The following is a 22,368-nucleotide window of genomic DNA, read 5'->3' on the forward strand; positions in this document are numbered from 1 at the left end:
TTCCTTTCCACACATTATTAATGGGACAAAGTCAAATTGGAACCTTCATATTTCAAATGGTGTATACAATTTTAGAAGACTTTTTAAAAATTAAAAAAGATAAAAGGGAATTTTCATAATAAGAACATTCAAAATACAAATGCATATGTGTATTAAATAATCTTTTGTGCAAAAAGCTGTGCAATGTTTCATTAGCAGAGTGCAGTATTCTAGACTATTGGATGTTCTTATCACAAACATTAACTTTTCTCTTTTCTACTTTTTAAAATGTACATATTTTCTAGTGTGCATCTTGTTCTTTATAAATTGTTCTTTATAAGGGGAGCACCTATAAAGGCTAAAGTAAACAAAGTATAAGTTAAAATATATAGGTTCAAAATGTTACATCAATTTATTCAACATATACATATATTCCGAACATATACGGCTAGATTTAGAGTTTTGTCGGTAACGACCCGCGTAGCTAACGCATGCTTTTTTTCCCCCGCACCTTTTAAATACCGCTGGTATTTAGAGTTCACAGAATGGCTGCGTTTTCAGTGTGTTAGGCTCCACAAAAGGAGCGTAGAGCATAATTTACCGCCACTGCAACTCTCAATACCAGCGGTGCTTACAGACGCGGCCAGCTTCAAAAACGTGCTCGTGCACGATTCCCCCATAGGAAACAATGGGACAGTTTGAGCTGAAAAAAAACCTAACACCTGCAAAAAAGCAGCGTTCAGCTCTTAACGTAGCCCTATTGTTTCCTATGGGGAAACAGTTTCTAAGTCTGCACCTAACACCCTAACATGTACCCCGAGTCTAAACACCCCTAACCTTACACTAATTAACCCCTAATCTGCCACCCCCGCTATCGCTGACCCCTGCATATTAGTTTTAACCCCTAATCTGCCGCTCCGTACACCGCCGCAACCTACATTATAGTTATGTACCCCTAATCTGCTGTCCCTAACACCGCCGACCCCTATATTATATTTATTAACCCCTAATCTGCCCCCCACAACGTCGCCGCCAGCTACCTACAATTATTAACCCCTAATCTGCCGACCGGACCTCACCGATACTATAATAAAGTTATTAACCCCTAATCCGAGTCACTCCCGCCTCAAATAACAATATAAGAAATAGTATTAACCCCTAATCTGCCCTCCCTAACATCGCCGACACCTAACTTCAAGTATTAACCCCTAATCTGCCGATCGGACCTCGCCGCTACTCTAATAAATGTATTAACCCCTAAAGCTAAGTCTAACCATAACCCTAACACCCCCCTAAATTAAATATAATTTAAATCTAACGAAATAAATTAACTCTTATTAAATAAATTATTCCTATTTAAAGCTAAATACTTACCTGTAAAATAAATCCTAATATAGCTACAATATAAATAATAATTATATTGTAGCTATTAAAGGATTAATATTTATTTTACAGGCAACTTTGTATTTATTTTAACCAGGTACAATAGCTATTAAATAGTTAATAACTATTTAATAGCTACCTAGTTAAAATAATTACAAAATTACCTGTAAAATAAATCCTAACCTAAGTTACAATTAAACCTAACACTACACTAGCAATAAATTAATTAAATAAAATACCTACAATTAAATACAATTAAACCTAACACTACACTATCAATAAATTAATTAAATACAATACCTACAAATAAATACAATTAAATAAACTAACTAAAGTACAAAAAATAAAAAAGAACTAAGTTACAAAAAATAAAAAAATATTTACAAACATTAGAAAAATATTACAACAATTTTAAACTAATTACACCTACTCTAAGCCCCCTAATAAAATAACAAAGCCCCCAAAATAAAAAAAATGCCCTACCCTATTCTAAAATTAAAATAGAAAAGCTCTTTTACCTTACCAGCCCTTAAAAGGGCCATTTGCGGGGCATGCCCCAAAGAATTCAGCTCTTTTGCCTGGAAAAAAAAACATACAATAACCCCCCTCCAAAATTACAATACACCACCCATATACCCCTAATCTAACCCAAACCCCCCTTAAATAAACCTAACACTAAGCCCCTGAAGATCTTCCTACCTTATCTTCACCACACCGGGTATCACACCGATCCGTCCTGGCTCCGATGTCTTGATCCAAGCCCAAGCGGGGGCTGAAGACATCCATCCTCTGGCTGAAGTCTTGATCCAATCGGGCAGAAGAGGACATCCGGACCGGCAAACATCTTCATCCAGGCGGCATCCGATGACGAACGGCTGATCTTCAAGAACTCCAGCGCGGATCCATCCTCTTCTTCCGACGACTAGATGACGAATGAAGGTTCCTTTAAGGGACGTCATCCAAGATGATGTCCCTCGAATTCCAATTGGCTGATAGGATTCTATCAGCCAATCGGAATTAAGGTAGGAAAATTCTGATTGGCTGATGGAATCAGCCAATCAGATTCAAGTTCAATCCGATTGGATGATTGGATCAGCCAATCAGATTGAGCTCACATTCTATTGGCTGATCGGAACAGCCAATAGAATGCGAGCTCAATCTGATTGGCTGATTGGATCAGCCAATCGGATTGAACTTGAATCTGATTGGCTGATTCCATCAGCCAATCAGAATTTTCCTACCTTAATTCCGATTGGCTGATAGAATCCTATCAGCCAATCGGAATTCGAGGGATGCCATCTTGGATGACGTCCCTTAAAGGAACCTTCATTCGTCATCTAGTCATCAGAAGAAGAGGATGGATCCGCGCTGGAGGTCTTGAAGATCAGCCGTTCGTCATCGAATGGAAGAACATAGAAGATGCCGTCTGGATGAAGATGTTTGCCAGTCTGGATGTCCTCTTCTGCCCGCTTGGATCAAGACTTCAGCCGGAGGATGGATGTCTTCAGCCCCCCGCTTGGGCTTGGATCAAGACATCGGAGCCAGGACGGATCGGTGTGATACCCGGTGTGGTGAAGATAAGGTAGGAAGATCTTCAGGGGCTTAGTGTTAGGTTTATTTAAGGGGGGTTTGGGTTAGATTAGGGGTATGTGGGTGGTGGGTTGTAATGTTGGTGGGGGGTATTGTATGTTTTTTTTTTCCAGGCAAAAGAGCTGAATTCTTTGGGGCATGCCCCGCAATTGGCCCTTTTAAGGGCTGGTAAGGTAAAAGAGCTTTTCTATTTTAATTTTAGAATAGGGTAGGGCATTTTTTTATTTTGGGGGGCTTTGTTATTTTATTAGGGGGCTTAGAGTAGGTGTAATTAGTTTAAAATTGTTGTAATATTTTTCTAATGTTTGTAAATATTTTTTTATTTTTTGTAACTTAGTTCTTTTTTATTTTTTGTACTTTAGTTAGTTTATTTAATTGTATTTATGTGTAGGTATTGTATTTAATTAATTTATTGATAGTGTAGTGTGAGGTTTAATTGTAACTTAGGTTAGGATTTATTTTCCAGGTAATTTTGTAATTATTTTAACTAGGTAGCTATTAAATAGTTATTAACTATTTAATAGCTATTGTACCTGGTTAAAATAATTACAAAGTTGCCCGTAAAATAAATATTAATCCTAAAATAGCTACAATATATTTATAATTTATATTGTAGATATATTAGGGTTTATTTTACAGGTAAGTATTTAGCTTTAAATAGGAATAATTTATTTAATAAGAGTTAATTTATTTTGTTAGATTTAAATTATATTTAACTTAGGGGGGTGTTAGTGTTAGGGTTAGACTTAGCTTTAGGGGTTAATACATTTATTATAGTAGTGGTGAGGTCCGGTCGGCAGATTAGGGGTTAATAAGTGTAGGTAGGTGTCGGCGACATTGAGGGGGGCAGATTAGGGGTTAATAAATATAATATAGGGGTCGGCGGTGTTAGGGGCAACAGATTAGGGGTACATAAGTATAACGTAGGTGGTGGCGGTGTGCGGTCGGCAGATTAGGGGTTAAAATTTTTTATTATAGTAGCAGCGATGTGGGGGGACCTCGGTTTAGGGGTACATAGGTAGTTTATGGGTGTTAGTGTACTTTAGAGTACAGTAGTTAAGAGCTTTATGAACCGGCGTTAGCCCAAAAAGCTCTTAACTCCTGTTTTTTTCTGCGGCTGGAGTTTTGTCGTTAGATTTCTAACGCTCACTTCAGCCACGACTCTAAATACCGGCGTTAGAAAGATCCCATTGAAAATATAGGATACGCAATTGGCGTAGGGGGATCTGCGGTATGGAAAAGTCGCGGCTGCAAAGTGAGCGTTAGAACCTTTAATGACTGACTCTAAATACCAGCGGGCGGTAAAAACCAGCGTTAGGACCCCCTAACGCTGGTTTTGACGGCTACCGCCAAACTCTAAATCTAGGCGATAGTGTTTAGATATATGCGCATATGACAAAAAAATGGGACCCAAAAAATTTTAACAAAATTATAATGTGAAAAAATTGTCAAAGATAGTGTCCAAAAGTGATTATCCTAATAAAAATATGAATATCCTAATAGTGTAAGTCCATCCAAAAGATAAAATCCAAATATGTTCCAAAAATGTGATTGTTTGACTGATTACTTAAAAATATATTCCAATGTAGTGGATGCTCAAATGTGAAGTGAAAACCTAAAAAAATAAACATAGTGCAAAACCACTAATGTAAATATTGTAAACCTAATGCTAAATGAGGCTTACCAAATATGAGTATATTCTAGAAACTTGTCTTGAATAAAGTCCCAATATAGGGCTAAAACATGTTGAGTTCACTGATATTGCTCACGTTTCCAGAATATACTCTTGTAAGCCTCATCTCATATTTTTTGTTCAAATTTTTTGGGTCCCATTTTTTGTTATATACGCATATATCTAACCGCTATATGTTGTGATTATGCTCTATAAAGCAGCAGTATTATAAATACAAAAAATTCCCTAATGTGTTAAATAATTTTGTTATTGCACAATTGCTTGCCTTTAACTATAAGTTTAACCCCTGCAAATGGGTTCATTTCATAATTAAAGTCAGCTTCAGAGAAGAAAGCTCAGCATGCTATGGCACTGTGGCTGAGCTCTGTAGCATCTCAAGGGTTGCAGGTTCCACTCAGCCTTTCATCCTTTCAAGGTTGATAAAATGAGCAGCGCCTTGAGACCCTTACGGGTGATTAGCCACGCTTTACAAGTACGTAATACATACATACATACAGAAGCAATTAGCTACTGTGACCTAGATGAACACACCTGGTAAGCCAATAACTAGAGGCATATGTGCATAGCCGCCAATCAACAGCATTGCTTCCCTTGATTCTACAAAAGTATGTTTTTCATTAAAGGATCAGAAAGTAAAAGAATAAAATGTGATAATAGAAGTAAAATAAAAAGTATTTTAAATTTGCTGAGTTCCATATCAATCATGAACATATTATTTAGTTTTTCATATCTATTTTTTATTTTAATGCTACAAATGATTGTACAAATATAAAAAAAATGTATCACCAAACATGTGCTCTTTTGCTCTCTGGCTCACTTCCCAACCACCATTTTATATTACAGTAAGCATCCTATGAATTGCTAATAGTTTCGTAACAATCTTCCAGGTGAATAACCAGTAAAAAGCAAAAGAACCACAAAACTAATAATTGATATTCATTATTATTTTCTCAAGGCAAACCATTTTTATTTTGTTGTTTCACATTATAGTATTGGTTTTATTTCATTGTGTAATTCTAACTTTACTTTGTAATTTATTTTAATAGGTTTTGAGATCACAAAGAAGAAATAAGGCTTCCGAGATCTCCCATCAGTGGTACCAATACAAGAGGCAGTCAGATGACCTATTGAAATGTCTCAATGATATTGAGAAAAAAATAGCCAGTCTTCCAGATCCCAAAGATGAACAGAAACTAAAGGTATTGTTGTTTTGCATCTGCATAATAAAATAACATTGCATTCATTAGGGATGGACAAATGTTTGCTTTGGGACACTTGAAAATAAATGTTTTTATACAGTGAATTTTAACATTTAAATCTTGAATGTAAAATTTGAATATCTGAATGCAACATTTATAAGTTAATTTCCATAGGCTTAGATTGCATTCTATTAGAATAAACATTAGAATGTTAAAATCTAAAAGTTACATTCCATGTTTACATGTAATTACATTCAAATTTATTGGAAAAAACATTCCAATATTAATACGCAAATGCTACATTTGATATTCGATTGCCATGTTCAGGAGAGAGAGCGTAAATAAATTTGGCAAACACATTCAATTTTACATTTCCTATCCATGGAGTTTATTTTACACGTTTATTAGCATCTTACAAATTCAATTATATAATAATGTATCATATTTTTTAATTACATGCAGTAACAATAAAGGAGTTATTGAGCTCTTCCGATTCACGTTTGCTTTAAGGACACATTTAAGAACCTATTTCAAGAATAATGCTAATAATAATTATTATGTTAAGCATAATAATAATAGAAATGTAGGCAATTATTATACGTCAATCAATAGCAAATTAAAATATTAATATATATTTCTAAAAAAGTAAAAGTATAATTCAAAGTCACATAAAAAAAAAAATCTGATCATGGAAGTATAGCTCTTAGAAAAGTAAGTTCTTACTCAAGATTTCTCTTTCCAGTTACCACAGGATGTCTGAGGCAAAAATGTATTTGCCACACAATGCAATTAAATTTTTTTATTAAAAAATAGCTGATATCTTCTGTGTCAGTTCTGATATAAACATTATCATGCTAATAATGAATTTGAAGTCTGGAAAGATTTCTCAGTGGTTCCTGGACAGTAAAAGCAGATTTAAGAAACCTTTGTCTTTACCTGTAAATGTTGCACACAACTCACAGAAACATTCAAGGTTGTCCATCTTTTTCTTTTTAATGTTCAATGAAACCAATAGTTCTAAAGGGAAAACCCTGGTGGAAGAGTGGGGAACCTTTATAATTTCAAACATAAAAGGAGGTAGTAGTTTATCCCAATAAAGTAAATATGTGCAATCAAACTCATTTTAAAAAATGTAAAATTATCATAATAATATTTATCCTTAGTATATTTATTTGTAATGCAGATTTGTCAGCACTATGCAGGGATACAATAAAAAGACTTGATACAGAGAAAAAATTATTAGAGGTTGCACACTTAATAGGTTGGTAAGCCTTTTTTACATTGCAGTTTGATAAACCAGTACCTCATACTTTGTATCTTACTTGGTATCTCTTAACCATTTATTGTAAAATTTGTAACAAATTGATGTATTGGCTTCCATAAATATGATCCCTTTTCAGTACATGACTTTCTATATGGATAGTCTGTACATAGACAAAAATGCCTAAAAATGAACAACCTTTTCAGAATAGAAACACTTAAAGTTGCAGAAAGAAATTACCTTGATTACAGTTTATTCAAATTTCCGTATAATTTTGGGGAAAATGCTAGATTCTTCTCTGGGTTGCTTATGACCCCCTTCCTGTAGGGGTATGTGATTAGGCAACCAATAGCGGATAACTATTCTCGAATGAGACGCTTGCAGAAACGTCTTTTTAAAGGAAACTCTGTTTGTAGGTATCTTCAAAGATTTCCCAAGTAGTCAGGGAAATGTTTAAACTTTTCAAAACATATTTTATATCTTATTTATATCTTCACCACAGGTGCAGATAATTATCACTGCCTATTCTCAATGCTTTAATCCTAGTTAATTTCTGATGGTCATAATTTTATAATAAATAGTTACAAGAAGAAGCTATTACTCAAATGAGCTGCACCTAGTTTCAAACATTTAGACCTTTATGTTCATGTATTTCTAAAATAGTGTCTCTAAAATTACACATAGTGTTCCAAACCCAAATAAACCAATTACATCTGCAGTACCTAATGGTAATATTGTACCATTATATTTTGGCATTCATACAGGGGATAAGAGATATCAACAGCAGTGCTGAAAAAAATCAGTATAATTTAGATCACCCACAATATATTGTAAAGTATAGCACATAAAGTACTGAAATTAATTTTCACAATTTTTCCAACTTTGAAGTAATAAATACATAAACAAATAAATAAATACAAATAAAATTGGAAAGTTGGTCAATTACCTTACAGACAGAACATTATTAGAGGGCCATATATGGCTTGTGAGTTTCAAGTTTAACATTTGAGTTCTAAGCAGTAAAGGATAAAGACTATACAGCTGGCTTCTCACACTTTAAATTACTTGCTAAAGATTGTGCAGATGTTCTTATGTTATGTGACTTTGCAATATATTTTTGTTTTTTGGAGGTTATATGTTCACTTTTAAGTTAATAAATGTACTTTTGTCTGCATACTATACATATAATAATTGCCACATTCACATGCAATTGATAATACATTGGGCTCCACATTTTAATATCTGTATTATTTATTAAATACAGGAACTATGGGTCACTGCTCTATTTATTGTTTTTTATCATGGTACCTTTGAAAAATAATTTAATTAGAGACTATTTAACAAATCTATCATATATTTAAAATATTGTTCTTTAAAACCAGAATCACATGTTTATATTAAAATACTGATTTTAACTGAAAGACTTCAACTTTTGATCAAAATTGTTGGTGTTATCATCTGACAAACTCTTAAAACGTAAGCAATATTGGCGACTAATTACAAGCTGCAGTTGAATTTATGAATGCATGAGGTTTTCCCAATGGCAGTATCGAACTTATGTTGATAAATGCAGCTTTCTTTTCTTATTCTAAAAAAAAAGAAGACTTTGATAATGGTTTATTAGTGATTGTGATAGCAGGTAAAAGGTCAATTCATTTCAATGTCCAGTGAGAAGTAGATGCCATTATGTGCAGACCTAGTAAATTGCCATAGCACAGAAAACAATCGCCTAGATTACGAGTTTTGTCTGTAAAGACCTGCGGTGCTAACAAGCCTTTTTTTCCAGCGCACCCTTAAGACAACGCTGGTATTACGAGTTGTCTGAATGGCTGCGTTAGCCTCAGAAAAGGGAGCGTTGATCATAATTTAGCTCCACTTCAACCCTCAATACCAGCGTTGCTTACGGTAGCGGTAAGCTGGAAAAAAGTGCTTGTGCACAATATCCCCATAGGAAACAATGGGGCTGAGCTGGCTGAAAAAAAAACTAAGACCTGCAAAAAAGCAGCATTCAGCTCCTAACGCAGCCCCATTGTTTCCTATGGGGAAACACTCTCTAAGTCTACACCTAATACCCTAACATGAACCCCGAGTCTAAACACCCCTAATCTTACACTTATTAACCCCTAATCTGTCGCCCCCACTATCGCTGACACCAGCATTATACTATTAACACCTAATCTGCCGCTTTGGACATGGCCGCAACCTACATTATAGCTATGAACCCCTAATCTGCTGTCCCTAACATCGCCGACACTTATATTATATTTATTAACCCCTATTCTGCCCCCCAACGTCGCCGCCACCTACCTACACTTATTAACCCCTAATCTGCTGACCGGCCATCACCGCCACTATAATAAATGTATTAACCCCTAAATCGCTGCACTCCCGCCTCGCAAACACTATAATAAATTGCATTAACCCCTAATCTGCCCTCCCTAACATCGCCTCCACCTACCTACACTTATTAACCCCTAATCTGCCGTCCCCAACGCCGCTACTATAATAAAGATATTAACCCCTAAACCTAAGTCTAACCCTAACCCCAACACCCCCCTAGGTTAAATATAATTTAAATTAAACAAACTAAATTTACTATAATTAAATAAATTAATCCTATTTAAAACTAAATACTTACCTATAAAATAAACCCTAATATAGCTACAATATAACTAATAGTTACATTGTAGCTATTTTAGGATTTATATTTATTTTACAGGCAACTTTGTATTTATTTTAACTAGGTACAATAGCTATTAAATAGTTAATAACTATTTAATAGCTACCTAGTTAAAATAATTACAAAATTACCTGTAAAATAAATCCTAACCTAAGTTACAAATACACCTAACACTACACTATCATTAAACTAATTAAATAAATTACCTACAATTATCTAAACTAAAATACAATTAAATAAACTAAACTATAATACAAAAAACCCACTAAATTACAAGAAGTTTAAACTAATTACACCTAATCTAAACCCCCAAATAAAATAAAAAAGCCCCCCAAAATAATAAAATGTCCTACCCTATCCTAAATTACAAAGTTCAGCTCTTTTACCAGCCCTTAAAATGGCAACCCACCACCCACATACCCCTACTCTAAAACCCACCCAAACCCCCCTTAAAAAAACACTAACCCCCTGAAGATCTCCCTACCTTGAGTCGTCTTCACTCAGCCGAGCCAAATTCTTCATCCAAGCGGGGAAGAAGAGGTCCTCCATCTGTTTGAAGTCTACATCCAAGCGGGGCAGAAGAGGTCTTCCATCCGATTGATGTCTTCATCCAAGCGGAATCTTCTATCTTCATCCATCTGGAGCGGAGCGGCAGCATCCTGAAGAACTCCGACGTGGAACATCCATCCTGGCCGACGACTTCCCAACGAATTACTGTTCCTTTAAATGACGTCATCCAAGATGGCGTCCCTTGAATTCCGATTGGCTGATAGAATTCTATCAGCCAATCGGAATTAAGGTAGGAAAAATTTGATTGGCTGATTCAATCAGCCAATCAGATTGAAGTTCAATCCGATTGGCTGATCCAATCAGTCAATTGGATTGACCCTCGCATTCTATTGGCTGTTCCGATCAGTCAATAGAATGCGAGGTCAATCCGATTGGCTGATTGGACCAGCCAATCAGATTGAACTTCAGTCTGATTGGCTGATTGAATCAACCAATTAGATTTTTCCTACCTTAATTCCGATTGGATGATAGAATCCTATTTGAGGGACGCCATCTTGGATGACGTCATTTAAAGGAACCATCATTCATCAGGAAGTCGTCGGCCAGGATGGATGTTCCACGTCGGAGGTCTTCAGGATGCTGCCGCTCTGCTCCGGATGGATGAAGATAGAAGATTCCGCTTGGATGAAGACATCAATCGAATGGAAAACCTCTTCTGCCCCGCTTGGATGAAGACTTCAACCGGATGGAGGACCTTTTCTGTCCCGCTTGGATGAAGAATTCGACTCGGCTTAGTGAAGACGACTCAAGGTAGGGAGATCTTCAGGGGGTTAGTGTTAGGTTTTTTTAAGGGGGGTTTGGGTGGGTTTTAGAGTAGGGGTGTGTGGGTGGTGGGTTGTAATGTTGTGGGGGGCATTGTATTTCTTTTTTTTACAGGCAAAAGAGCTGATTACTTTGGGGCAATGCCCCCCAAAAAGCCTTTTTAAGGGCTGGTAAAAGAGCTGATTAATTTGTAATTTAGGATAGGGTAGGGCATTTTATTATTTTGGGGGGCTTTTTTATTTTATTAGGGGGCTTAGATTAGGTGTAATTAGTTTAAACTTCTTGTAATTTTTTTTTATTTTCTGTAATTTAGTGTTTTTTTGTATTATAGTTTAGTTTATTTAATTGTATTTTAGTTTAGATAATTGTAGGTAATTTATTTAATTAGTTTAATGATAGTGTAGTGTTAGGTGTATTTGTAACTTAGGTTAGGATTTATTTTACAGGTAATTTTGTAATTATTTTAACTAGGTAGCTATTAAATAGTTATTAACTATTTAATAGCTATTGTACCTAGTTAAAATAAATACAAAGTTGCCTGTAAAATAAATATAAATCCTAAAATAGCTACAATGTAACTATTAGTTATATTGTAGCTATTTTAGGGTTTATTTTATAGGTAAGTATTTAGTTTTAAATAGGATTAATTTATTTAATTATAGTAAATTTAGTTTGTTTAATTTAAATTATATTTAACCTAGGGGGTGTTAGGGTTAGGGTTAGACTTAGGTTTAGGGGTTAATAACTTTATTATAGTAGCGGCGTTGGGGACGGCAGATTAGGGGTTAATAAGTGTAGGTAGGTGGCGGTGATGTTAGGGAGGGCAGATTAGGGGTTAATACAATTTATTATAGTGTTTGCGAGGCGGGAGTGCAGCGGTTTAGGGGTTAATACATTTATTATAGTGGTGGAGATGTTGGGTCGGCAGATTAGGGGTTAATAAGTGTAGGTAGGTGGCAGTGATGTTGGGGGGCAAATTAGGGGGTAATAAATATAATATAAGTGTTGGCGATGTTAGGGGCAGCAGATTAGGGGTTCATAGGGATAATGTAGGTGGCGGCGATGTTCGGTCAGAAGATTAGGGGTTAAAAAATTGTATTATAGGGTTTGCGATGTGGGGGGGCCTCGGTTTAGGGGTTCATAGGTTGCTTATGGGTGTTAGTGTACTTTTAGCACAGTAGTTAAGAGCCTTATGTTCCGGCGTTAGCCCATAAAGCTCTTAACTACTGACTTTTTTTTTTGCGGTTGGAGTCTTGTCGGTAGAGGCTGTACCGCTCACTTCTTCCAAAACTCGTAATACCAGCATTAGGCAAATCCCATAGAAAAGATAGGATACGCAATTGACGTAAGGGGATTTGCGGTAGCCTCGAGTCGCGGAAAGAAAGTGAGCGGTAGACTCTTTCCTGCCTGACTAATAATACCAGCGGGCATTAAAAACCAGCGTTAGGACCCCTTAACGCTGCTTTTTAAGGCTAACGCAGAACTCGTAATCTAGGTGATTGAGAGGTAAACTGATAGTGCTCATATAGTATTGTGTATTTAGAGTTATCTTCATTGTTTTATTTCATATAATGATCAAAAGCAGTAAATGTAGTCTCCATATAATTCAGTACAGTATGCATCTTGCAATTGACCATACCATTTACTTCTCGATTAATGGAGATTGTCAGAGGATTATCTAATAAATTTGCTCAGAGTTTGAACTACATTTTTTTTGTCATGAGTAACTTTTCATAATAGTTCAGGATAATATGGTACTATATTTAAGTCTTACACATAAGGGCATACAGTAGTATTTTTTCAAGAATTTAAGATAATTTAAACAATCATTTCAATCCATCCACTACAGAATTAATTGATATCATTAGACAGTGACATTAGAGATTATTATATCTGGATTTATATTTTTTTGCACAAATCAGTATATTTAACACAGGCTTATATATTGCTATGTTTTTGAATACAGTTTGTGTATAACAAGATGTGATGTTTAACCAATTATTTATCAAAACATTGTCATAAAACATCAAAGTGCTAAAATTCAATAATAATTGGTGTTAAAAAGAGAGGTTTGTAGACCCTAAAAATGTATGGATGGATTAGAATAGAGGGTTTTTATCCTTATTTTAGCACCTAAACCTTTAACATGGTCAATATGATCTAAAAATGTTATCTAAAAAGACTGTTTAATATACTAAATGTGTATAAAAATTTAGAAAAGCTCATTGGACAAGAAAATACACACAATAAAGTAATTGAATGGGATGGAATCTATGGCATTGATTTTGAAACGCATGATATAAATTTTAAGAACTAAATTTCTACTGTAGAATACTATTTGTAATCATATAGTAAATTTCAATATTTATTCACTTGTTTGTAATATTAACTCATATTATTGTGTATCTTTGTTCCAGATGAACTAATGACAAACAGTACGTGGATGACCTCTTTCTCATGTTAGCACACTTCTGTCATCAGAACATGTCCATATTTTATTGTCTAGTCATTTATATATGTTAAATGATTTTTCATCATTTTATTTTGCTTCATTACTGCTTTAATTTACCATTCTTAAAAAAAAGTAGAAAGATTTTTGTATTTGCTTAATTTCCTATAAAGTTAGTCAAATTTAAGTTTAATTCAGAAAACATTAGACTAAATTTAAACTAAAGAATAAAGTAACTACATTTTTTAAAAAATACATAGCTTTTCCCATTATGCGTTGTCAATTTGTTTGCTACAATGAAAGTGAAAAATAATGATTGAGCTAAGAGTGATGCCAGAAGTATTTTGCTGCTACATCTAATACTAGTTCCTTAAATAGTCAGCTAATTGTCCTGGGCCCTGTATTGGTTTTGCTCACTAGGAGATTGATGAAGATTTGGAGAAGAAGAAAGAAGAACTGAATGCAGTACACAGGCAAGCTGAAAGTTTGTCTAAGGAAGGGGCAGCCAAAGCAGTAGAGCCAACTCTGATCCAGCTCAACAAACGCTGGCGAGAAATTGAGAGCAAATTTGCTCCGTTCAGAAGACTGCACTATGCACAAATTGTGAGTTGTTCCTAGCAAACCTCTTTGTTTGCACCTAACCAAATCATACTAACACTAAGAAGAACTTTGCAGATTGAAGTCTGCCATATGTATGACTTATGTTCTAAAATGATCTAATCTAGCACCAATTACTTGTACAATATTATATTGTCTTACATATTGTAAATCCCTACACACGACCAGCTTCAAATGAAATTAGTAGTCATCAATGCATGTTACTTTTTGTTGCCTCATGTATTTATCTCCATAACATTTCAGATTATTCCATCATTAATCATCAAACCAGTGTGTGATTAGTAGACTTTCAATTCTCCATCTCATGCAATTTATTCTTTTTTTTTTTTTTTGTATAGCAATCTATACTCCAAACTTTAGATTATTTCTTGAATCAAATACTTCAGTTAACCATATATTTTTCTAACATGTTAGGGAGCAGGGGTAATACTAGCCATACGTTTATGTTTTGCTTCATAGTCGTAGAGGAATTATATTATTATCCTTTTAAATCACTAATGTGGAATATAGCTACATTTTACATCAATGTATGACATATTTAGAAAAAAAATTAAATAAAATCTTTACAATAGATAAAACCAGTTAGAATTTTAAATATCAAGTTCAAGTGGAGATTGCATTTAAAACAAACAAAATAAAAGTATTAAATTAATTTATAGACTACTGGTACAACTTCATTTTTATTTGATAGATTTACTTTGTTTAGAAACCTGCAATTAAGGAATGCTGCACATTTGCTGAATCTATCAGTGCAAATCAAATGCAAAGTGTAAATAATTTTCCTCCTTACTCCTCACCTCATGCAAAAAATAAAAGGCATCAGGAAATCCATTGACCAATGAATTGGCTGTCAGAGAAGACTGTGATGCTTTGTATACCAGAAAAAAAATGTAAAAAGTGAATATTTTTTGGCTATACAGTAACTATTCCTTTACATTTGATGTTAGATAGCATTAACGTAACCCCATTTTGTATTATATTTTTATAAATTGATGTTAAATTATGTCTCTGTTAATTATTTTTCTTAGTAAAGAGATCAAGTTAGTTGTACTAGGTGATACTGTTTAGAGGACAAACTGAACATTCTTCCTAGGACACTTGTAAAATAAAGCTTAGGTTTTCCAAAGCTCTTATCTTCACCTAAGAAGAATTTTAGTTTTGAAAAGAAATCTGTAAGGTTTTTCAAGCTTTGAATGCTTTAAATTCAGCTGTAAAAAATCCACATGTAAAGAAATTTATGTACAGGTTGTTGCATAGATCATAGAGCCAGGAGACAGTACATATTTAAAACAATGTGTATGATGATCACTTACCTTGTAATACATTATTTTTATAGGAATTTGAGTTTAATGCTTTGCAGCTGTCACAAGTAGGTATCTCTATGACTTTTCACATGATGCTTTCATAAAAAAAGCTGCTATTTTCTTGGGTTATTCATGGTTTTGATCCTACATCTACTAATGTGCTTGCTATTAAAAAATAATTTGGTATGCAGGGTAGAATTATTCTGTACCTCTTTGTCGACAACAAAAAATACTTTTCATCACCTACGTGTGCTACAAAAAGCCTTATTAGTTATCGCTCGCTAACCTGACACTGTGCTAGATCAACTTTACGTTCCTGTGTTCTTCACATAGAAGAAAATGTTCTTCTTATTTTGATTATGTTTTTGTAAAATATATATCTATACCTATAAACCTATATGAATATATATATATATATATATATATATATATATATATATATATATATATATATATATATATATATATATATATATATGTAGGTAGATATATATAAAAAAAAAGTGGAGAACCTAGGAATTTAAAGTATTCCTATTAAAAACACATTAAAACATATTTAAATTTAATAAAAATTATATTGCATGTTTAAATGTATTTGATTGGAATGGGCTCAAAAGAATCTCTCTCTCTCTCTCTCTCTCTCTCTCTATCTGTGTATATATATATATATATATATATATATATATATATATATATATATACACAATATCTCACAAAAGTAAGTACACCCCTCACATTTTTGTAAATATTTTATTATATCTTTTCATGTGACAACACTAAAGAAATGACACTTTGCTACAATGTAAAATAGTGAGTGTAGAGCCTGTATAACAGTGTAAATTTGCTTTCCCCTCAAAATAACTCAACACACAGCCATTAATGTCTAAACCATTGGCAACAAAAGTGAGTACAACCCTAAGTGGAAATGTCCAAATTAGTCCCAAAGTGTCAATATTTTGTGTGGCCACCATTATTTTCCAGCACTGCTTTAACCCTCTTGAGCATGAAGTTCACCAGAGCTTCACATCTTTCCAATGGATTCCTCTTCCACTCCTCCATGACGACATCAGGGAGCTGGTGGGTGTTAGAGACCTTGCGCTCCCTCACCTTCTGTTTGAGGATGCCCCACAGATGCTCAATAGGGTTTAGGTCTGGAGACATGCTTGGCCGGTCCATCACCTTTACCTTCAGCTTCTGTAGCAAGGAAGTGGTCATCTTTGTGGTGTGTTTGGGGTTGTTATCATGTTGGAATACTGCCCTGCAGCCAAGTCTCCCAAGGGAGGGGATCATGCTCTGCTTCAGTATGTCACAGTACATGTTGGCATTCATGGTTCCCTCAATGAACTGTAGCTCCCAAGTTCCAACAGCACTCATGCAGGCCCAGACCATGACACTCTTACCACCATGTTTGACTGTAGGCAAGACACACTTGTCTTTGTACTCCTCACTTGGTTACTGCCACACATGCTTGACACCATCTGAACCAAATAAGTTTATCTTGGTCTCATCGGACCACAGGACATGGTTCCAGTAATCCATGTCCTTAGTCTGCTTGTCTTTAGCAAACTGTTTGCAGGGTTACTTGTGCATCATCTTTAGAAGAGGCTTCCTTCTGGGACGACAGCCATGCAGACCAATTTGATGCAGTGTGCGGCATATGGTCTGAGCACTGACAGGCTGACCCCCCACCCCTTTAACCTCTGCAGCAATGCTGGCAGCACTCATACGTCTATTTCCCAAAGAAAACCTCTGAATGTGACGCTGAGCACGGGCACTAAACTTCTTTGGGTGACCATGGTGAGGCCTGTTCTGAGTACAACCTGTCCTGTAAAATCATTGTATGGTCTTGCCCACCGTGCTGCAGCTCAGTTTCATGGTCTTGGCAATCTTCTTATAGCCTAGGCCATCTTTATGTAGAGCAACATTACTTTTTTCAGATCCTCAGAGAGTTCTTTGCCATGAGGTGCCATTTTGAACTTCCAGTCACCAGTATAAGTGAGTGTGAGAGCGATAACACCAAATTTAACACACCTGCTCCCCATTCACACCTGAGACCTTGTAACACTAACGAGTCACATGACACCAGGGAGGGAAAATGGCTAAATGGGCCCATCTTGGACATTTCCACTTAGGGGTATACTCACTTGTGTTGCCAATGGTTTAGACATTAATGGCTGTGTGTTGAGTTATTTTGAGGGGACAGCAAATTTACACTGTTATACAGGCTGTACACTCACTACTTTACATTGTAGAAAAGTGTAATTTCTTCAGTGTTGTCACATGAAAAGATATAATAACATATTTACAAAATGGGAGGGGTGTACACACTTTTGTGAGATACTGTATGTATATATATATATATATATATATATATATATATATATGTACATATTTACACATATATACACATTTTACACATAAATAGAAATACAGTATATAAACATGTATACTTACACACATATATAGACATATATATATATATATATATATATATATATATATATATACTATATATATATATATATATATATATATATATATATATATATTTTCCTTCCAAGAACGTAGGCACTCACTGGTCTTGTGAAAAAATTCAATTTATTAATCCGTAGAAAAAGAATTACATTTACATGACGTTTCGGTACATTCCTGTACCTTTATCAAATGTAGCAAAATAAAATATTAAAACTTCAGGAAGTTTTAATATTTTATTTTGCTACATTTGATAAATGTACAGGAATGTACCGAAACGTCATGTAAATGTAATTCTTTTTCTACGGATTAATAAATTGAATTTTTTCACAAGACCAGTGAGTGCCTACGTTCTTGGAAGGAAAATGCATTATGGTTTGTAGTGCACCTTGGCGGTCGGAGCAAGTAAGATTGTGCTGTCCTTAACTTGGATTGTATATATATATATATATATATATATATATATATACACAGTGTATGTACACACACATTGAAGCCCTTTCCAGTCAAACACTTTGTCATTTATCATATCCCTTTTTTAACCCTTTTAAAAATATTAAAATTCCTTTTCTTAAAAAAGTAGACTTGTCCAGCCCCAAATAATTTGTTTTGTCTGACCTCTTTTGGAATGAATATTTGGGGAAATTAATTTCCCTAAATATTCCTTGACTGCATTATTCATTATTTGTTTAATTTTAAAGAAAACAAATTCCGAATATTTGTGGAATATTTACATTAATTATTGTAAAAAAAATGTAAATGTTCCTTTGCTACAGGTGAAACAGTTCACCTGTAGCACTTTACTTCACTAATTCACTGGAGAACTGAGGTAGCACTCATACTTCTTCTCAGAGCGCCAGGCCACACTAAGGAGGCTTAGCAAGGCAGATCCCAGGACCTGCACTAAAGGACCTTTTCCTTTTATGAAGGCTCTGAGATCGCACTATAGAGGTAAATATTTAACACTTTAAAGGCAATTTAAAGAAAATGAATGAATACTGATAAATGTAAATATTTTTTCATTTTCTTTAAATTTTGTTGGTGCATTCATTCAGATATTCATTTTGTGAATATCTGTTTTTCATTATGAATTTGCATTCGTAACAAAACAAATTCACAGCTCCATTAAAAAGTGTATATATATATATATATATATATATATATATATATATATATATATATATATGAGTGTAATATTTAGTTTTAATATGTTTTTGATGTGTTTTCTGAATTTTAAAAAAAATCTTTTTACTACTTCAGGTCCTAAGTCATGCTAAATATTCTATTGATGTGCTGTTTAGGTATCTTACCTGACCGGTATATATTGTGAAACCGTAGTCAACTGGTTCCATGCAGATTCACCTTGGTCTCTAACTTTCAGAAACTGTATGAGTATTGTAACGATCATAGACCATATTGACATGTATATGCTTCACTATTGTTTTTAATACCAAAGATCATATATGGTATCAGCAGAACTGAGTACAACGATGATGAAAGTGAGGATAGAAAAAATTTGTATGATTCAAGATCTAACATCTCAGTGGTCTGGAGTGATGATCATTATTAATATGCAATTCTAAACCACTCATCTATCAGACATAAGCAATAATGGGTAAATAATTATTTACTCCAATGCTTATTTAAACGCTGACACACTTAAACATTCCCATTTGATTCTGTAAATGGTTTAATACATCTGACTGTAAGCATAGCTAGAAACAACCCTTATTGACATGTCTTCTAAGTGTAATACTCATCTTGAATATCAAATAGTGACCAATTTAGTAACATAACAAGTTCATAGTAAAATACTTTAACAGTGTGTCCATTGATAAGATAGTAAGATAGTTTTGTAGTGATCAACTTCATTGTTTATTGTTTTGCCCAAAGGAATCTACAGCAGATAACCTACAGACACATGAAGGCCACTGGACTTTAAGTAAATAATTGGTACATGAAAATAAACTACAGACAGCGTAGTAATGCAAATAAGAAAGCATAACATAGGCTAGAGAAGCAAGAAATCGCAAAATATACTTGGTCTTCTGTATGGTAGATGCACTCTAAGTAAAACAGACTATTTGAATATCTAGCAAGTGCTTCCTGTCTGCTGGTGACACACATTGGCTCCACAATTATTGGTGTGTACAATTTGTAGTAGGTAAATTAAACACACTCATCATATACTTTCCTTATTTCAGAGTTTATTTTTCTCTGTTTCTCAGCTCCTCCAACAGTAGGTGTAGAATAATCTGAGATAAAATGAGGGAGAAGAGGTATAGAGAAAAGCTATGAGAGGGGAATTTAGAGAGTGGAAATATTCCTTGTACAGCATTCATCTCATTTTGTCAAGATTATGTAGGACTAGAAGACTGAGGGCTTGTTCTGGAACAACAGTGTGTGAGTTGTGGCATCTCAAGCTGTGGGAGTCAGCTACAGTTTACATGGGCGGGGTCAATGTAAATTGGTGTGGCTAGATAGACATTAATAAAGCAGTAAGAACTACAGGATAAACAGGACAGAGACTTCAAACTTTGACTGTCCTGCAAAATGAAAAGAGGTTGGGAGCTATAGAACAGGATGGTGAGAAAAAATGAATACAGAAACATATTAGGTATAGGATGGGCTAGATAAAGAATGTGTAAATTAATATGCTGATAAAACATGAGGGAGTTACGTGCAGACTCTATGTAGAGTTATGATTTAAATTCACTACTTTATATCAGAGGAACATTTTTTCCTATTGATATTCCCTGAAATTTCCAGCATAAATGTATACAGATATTTGGATGAGAGCAATGTTAAAGATTTAGATAAGGCGAATGTCTTGATAATTCTTCTCAAATAATTGTTACAAATGCAATATTGTGTGTTTGGTATAAATAGGATTCACAGGTTTATACATTTTCAATTATTTTAACTAGGCCAATTGCTTGTTATACTGTGATATCAGAGCTGTGATAATCAGCCATGTCAAACCTATTATATAAATTCAAAGTGATCTTCTGTATCACCATAAAATTAGAATATTTTTTAGCTTTAATTCAAACAGTAGGAAACATACTGACAAGAAATTGTCTTTTTTAGTTTGCCAGGCTTGCAGTCCATCGGTCTGTCAATATGTTATAAAAAAGTGGGCTTAACCTTGTTGTGCTGACAAGTGGCAGTGTGTCTCGTATAGGATATAATGGGGATTACAACTTCAGCAAAAGTCTGCCGACATCACCACTGAACTGCGGTGTATCTGGGGGGATTGTCTTTAATACATGTTTTCACAGAATAGACTGTGCGTTTGTGAAAATAAAAAATGTTTCTGTGTAGTAACACTTTAAATTATGCATATATTTATTTAGTTTCAATGTACATTCACTAGATTTGTCACAGTGGTAAAAAATCACCACTGAAAAGCAGGTGAGACGTATGGCTGGAAAAACCCACAGCAATTTTTCTCCATTAAAATACAGGATACTCCCATGTAATGCTCAGTAAACTCCCACGGAACGAAACTGCCTATATATTCATCATGTCCGCAATGGATTTTTTTGATAAAAACAAAAAAACCAAAAAAACCTCCTTTTAAAATTAAAGGAGCTGGGGCATTGTATAGTTTAATAGACTGTAAACGTGATTGTACTAATCTTCTATTGTTTCCTTAGTCATGTATTTTTACTTATTTTAAGATTGTGATTGCGCATTCTTAATATTCATATTTACATTATATTGCACACGCACATTTGCCATCACAATATTCATATTTCACAATATTGCGATCCTGTTTTTGCTTTTTTACACCTCACAATATTATAGTCGCATTTTTTGCATTTATAATTTAAATATTTCATAATATTGTGATTGCATGATCGTGTTTTGCTTATAATATTGCGATCACTATGTAGCAAATGTTTTCAATATTAATATATATCTACATCTATAGATTAATATTAATATAGAAAATGTTTGCAACAGTGCTATCGCAATATTATAAGTAAAACACGATCATGCAATCGCGATTGCAATATTATGAAATATAAATATTACAAACATGAAAATGCAAATATTGTGACCTTGAATGCGAGTTCAAATTCTCAATATAATTTAAATATGAATATGGAGAACGTGCAATTGCAATCTTAGTGCAATAAAAAAACATGTCTAAGGACACAATAGGTTAGTACATTCGTGATTACAGTTTACATACATATTGTAACATTACACTATACAACACATATACGTTAAACAATTTATATACATATATCCTAAAACCACAATACCCCAGCTCCTATGGCTGTATTCTTTCTATGCTTAATTCACTATTGTAATGTAAGAACAGGGGTTGAGTTTCTGTTGACACATGTAAACTGTATTGTCATACAGTACTGTGTAAAGGGATAATTTACATTACACC

General features: G+C 34.2%; 1 protein-coding gene across 1 annotated transcript in view; it reads left to right on the forward strand.

The window, feature by feature from the left end:
• DMD (dystrophin) overlaps positions 1-22,368 on the forward strand; it is a 4,487,195-nt gene that overhangs the window by 2,161,035 nt on the left and 2,303,792 nt on the right. Inside the window, exons 40-41 of the mRNA XM_053707599.1 lie at positions 5,692-5,844; positions 13,987-14,169. Of these exons, the coding sequence (XP_053563574.1) occupies positions 5,692-5,844; positions 13,987-14,169 (336 nt within the window). The remainder of the gene's footprint in view (positions 1-5,691; positions 5,845-13,986; positions 14,170-22,368) is intronic.

This window comes from Bombina bombina, chromosome 3 (genome assembly GCF_027579735.1).
Source record: "Bombina bombina isolate aBomBom1 chromosome 3, aBomBom1.pri, whole genome shotgun sequence".
Taxonomy (NCBI): Eukaryota; Metazoa; Chordata; class Amphibia; order Anura; family Bombinatoridae; genus Bombina; species Bombina bombina.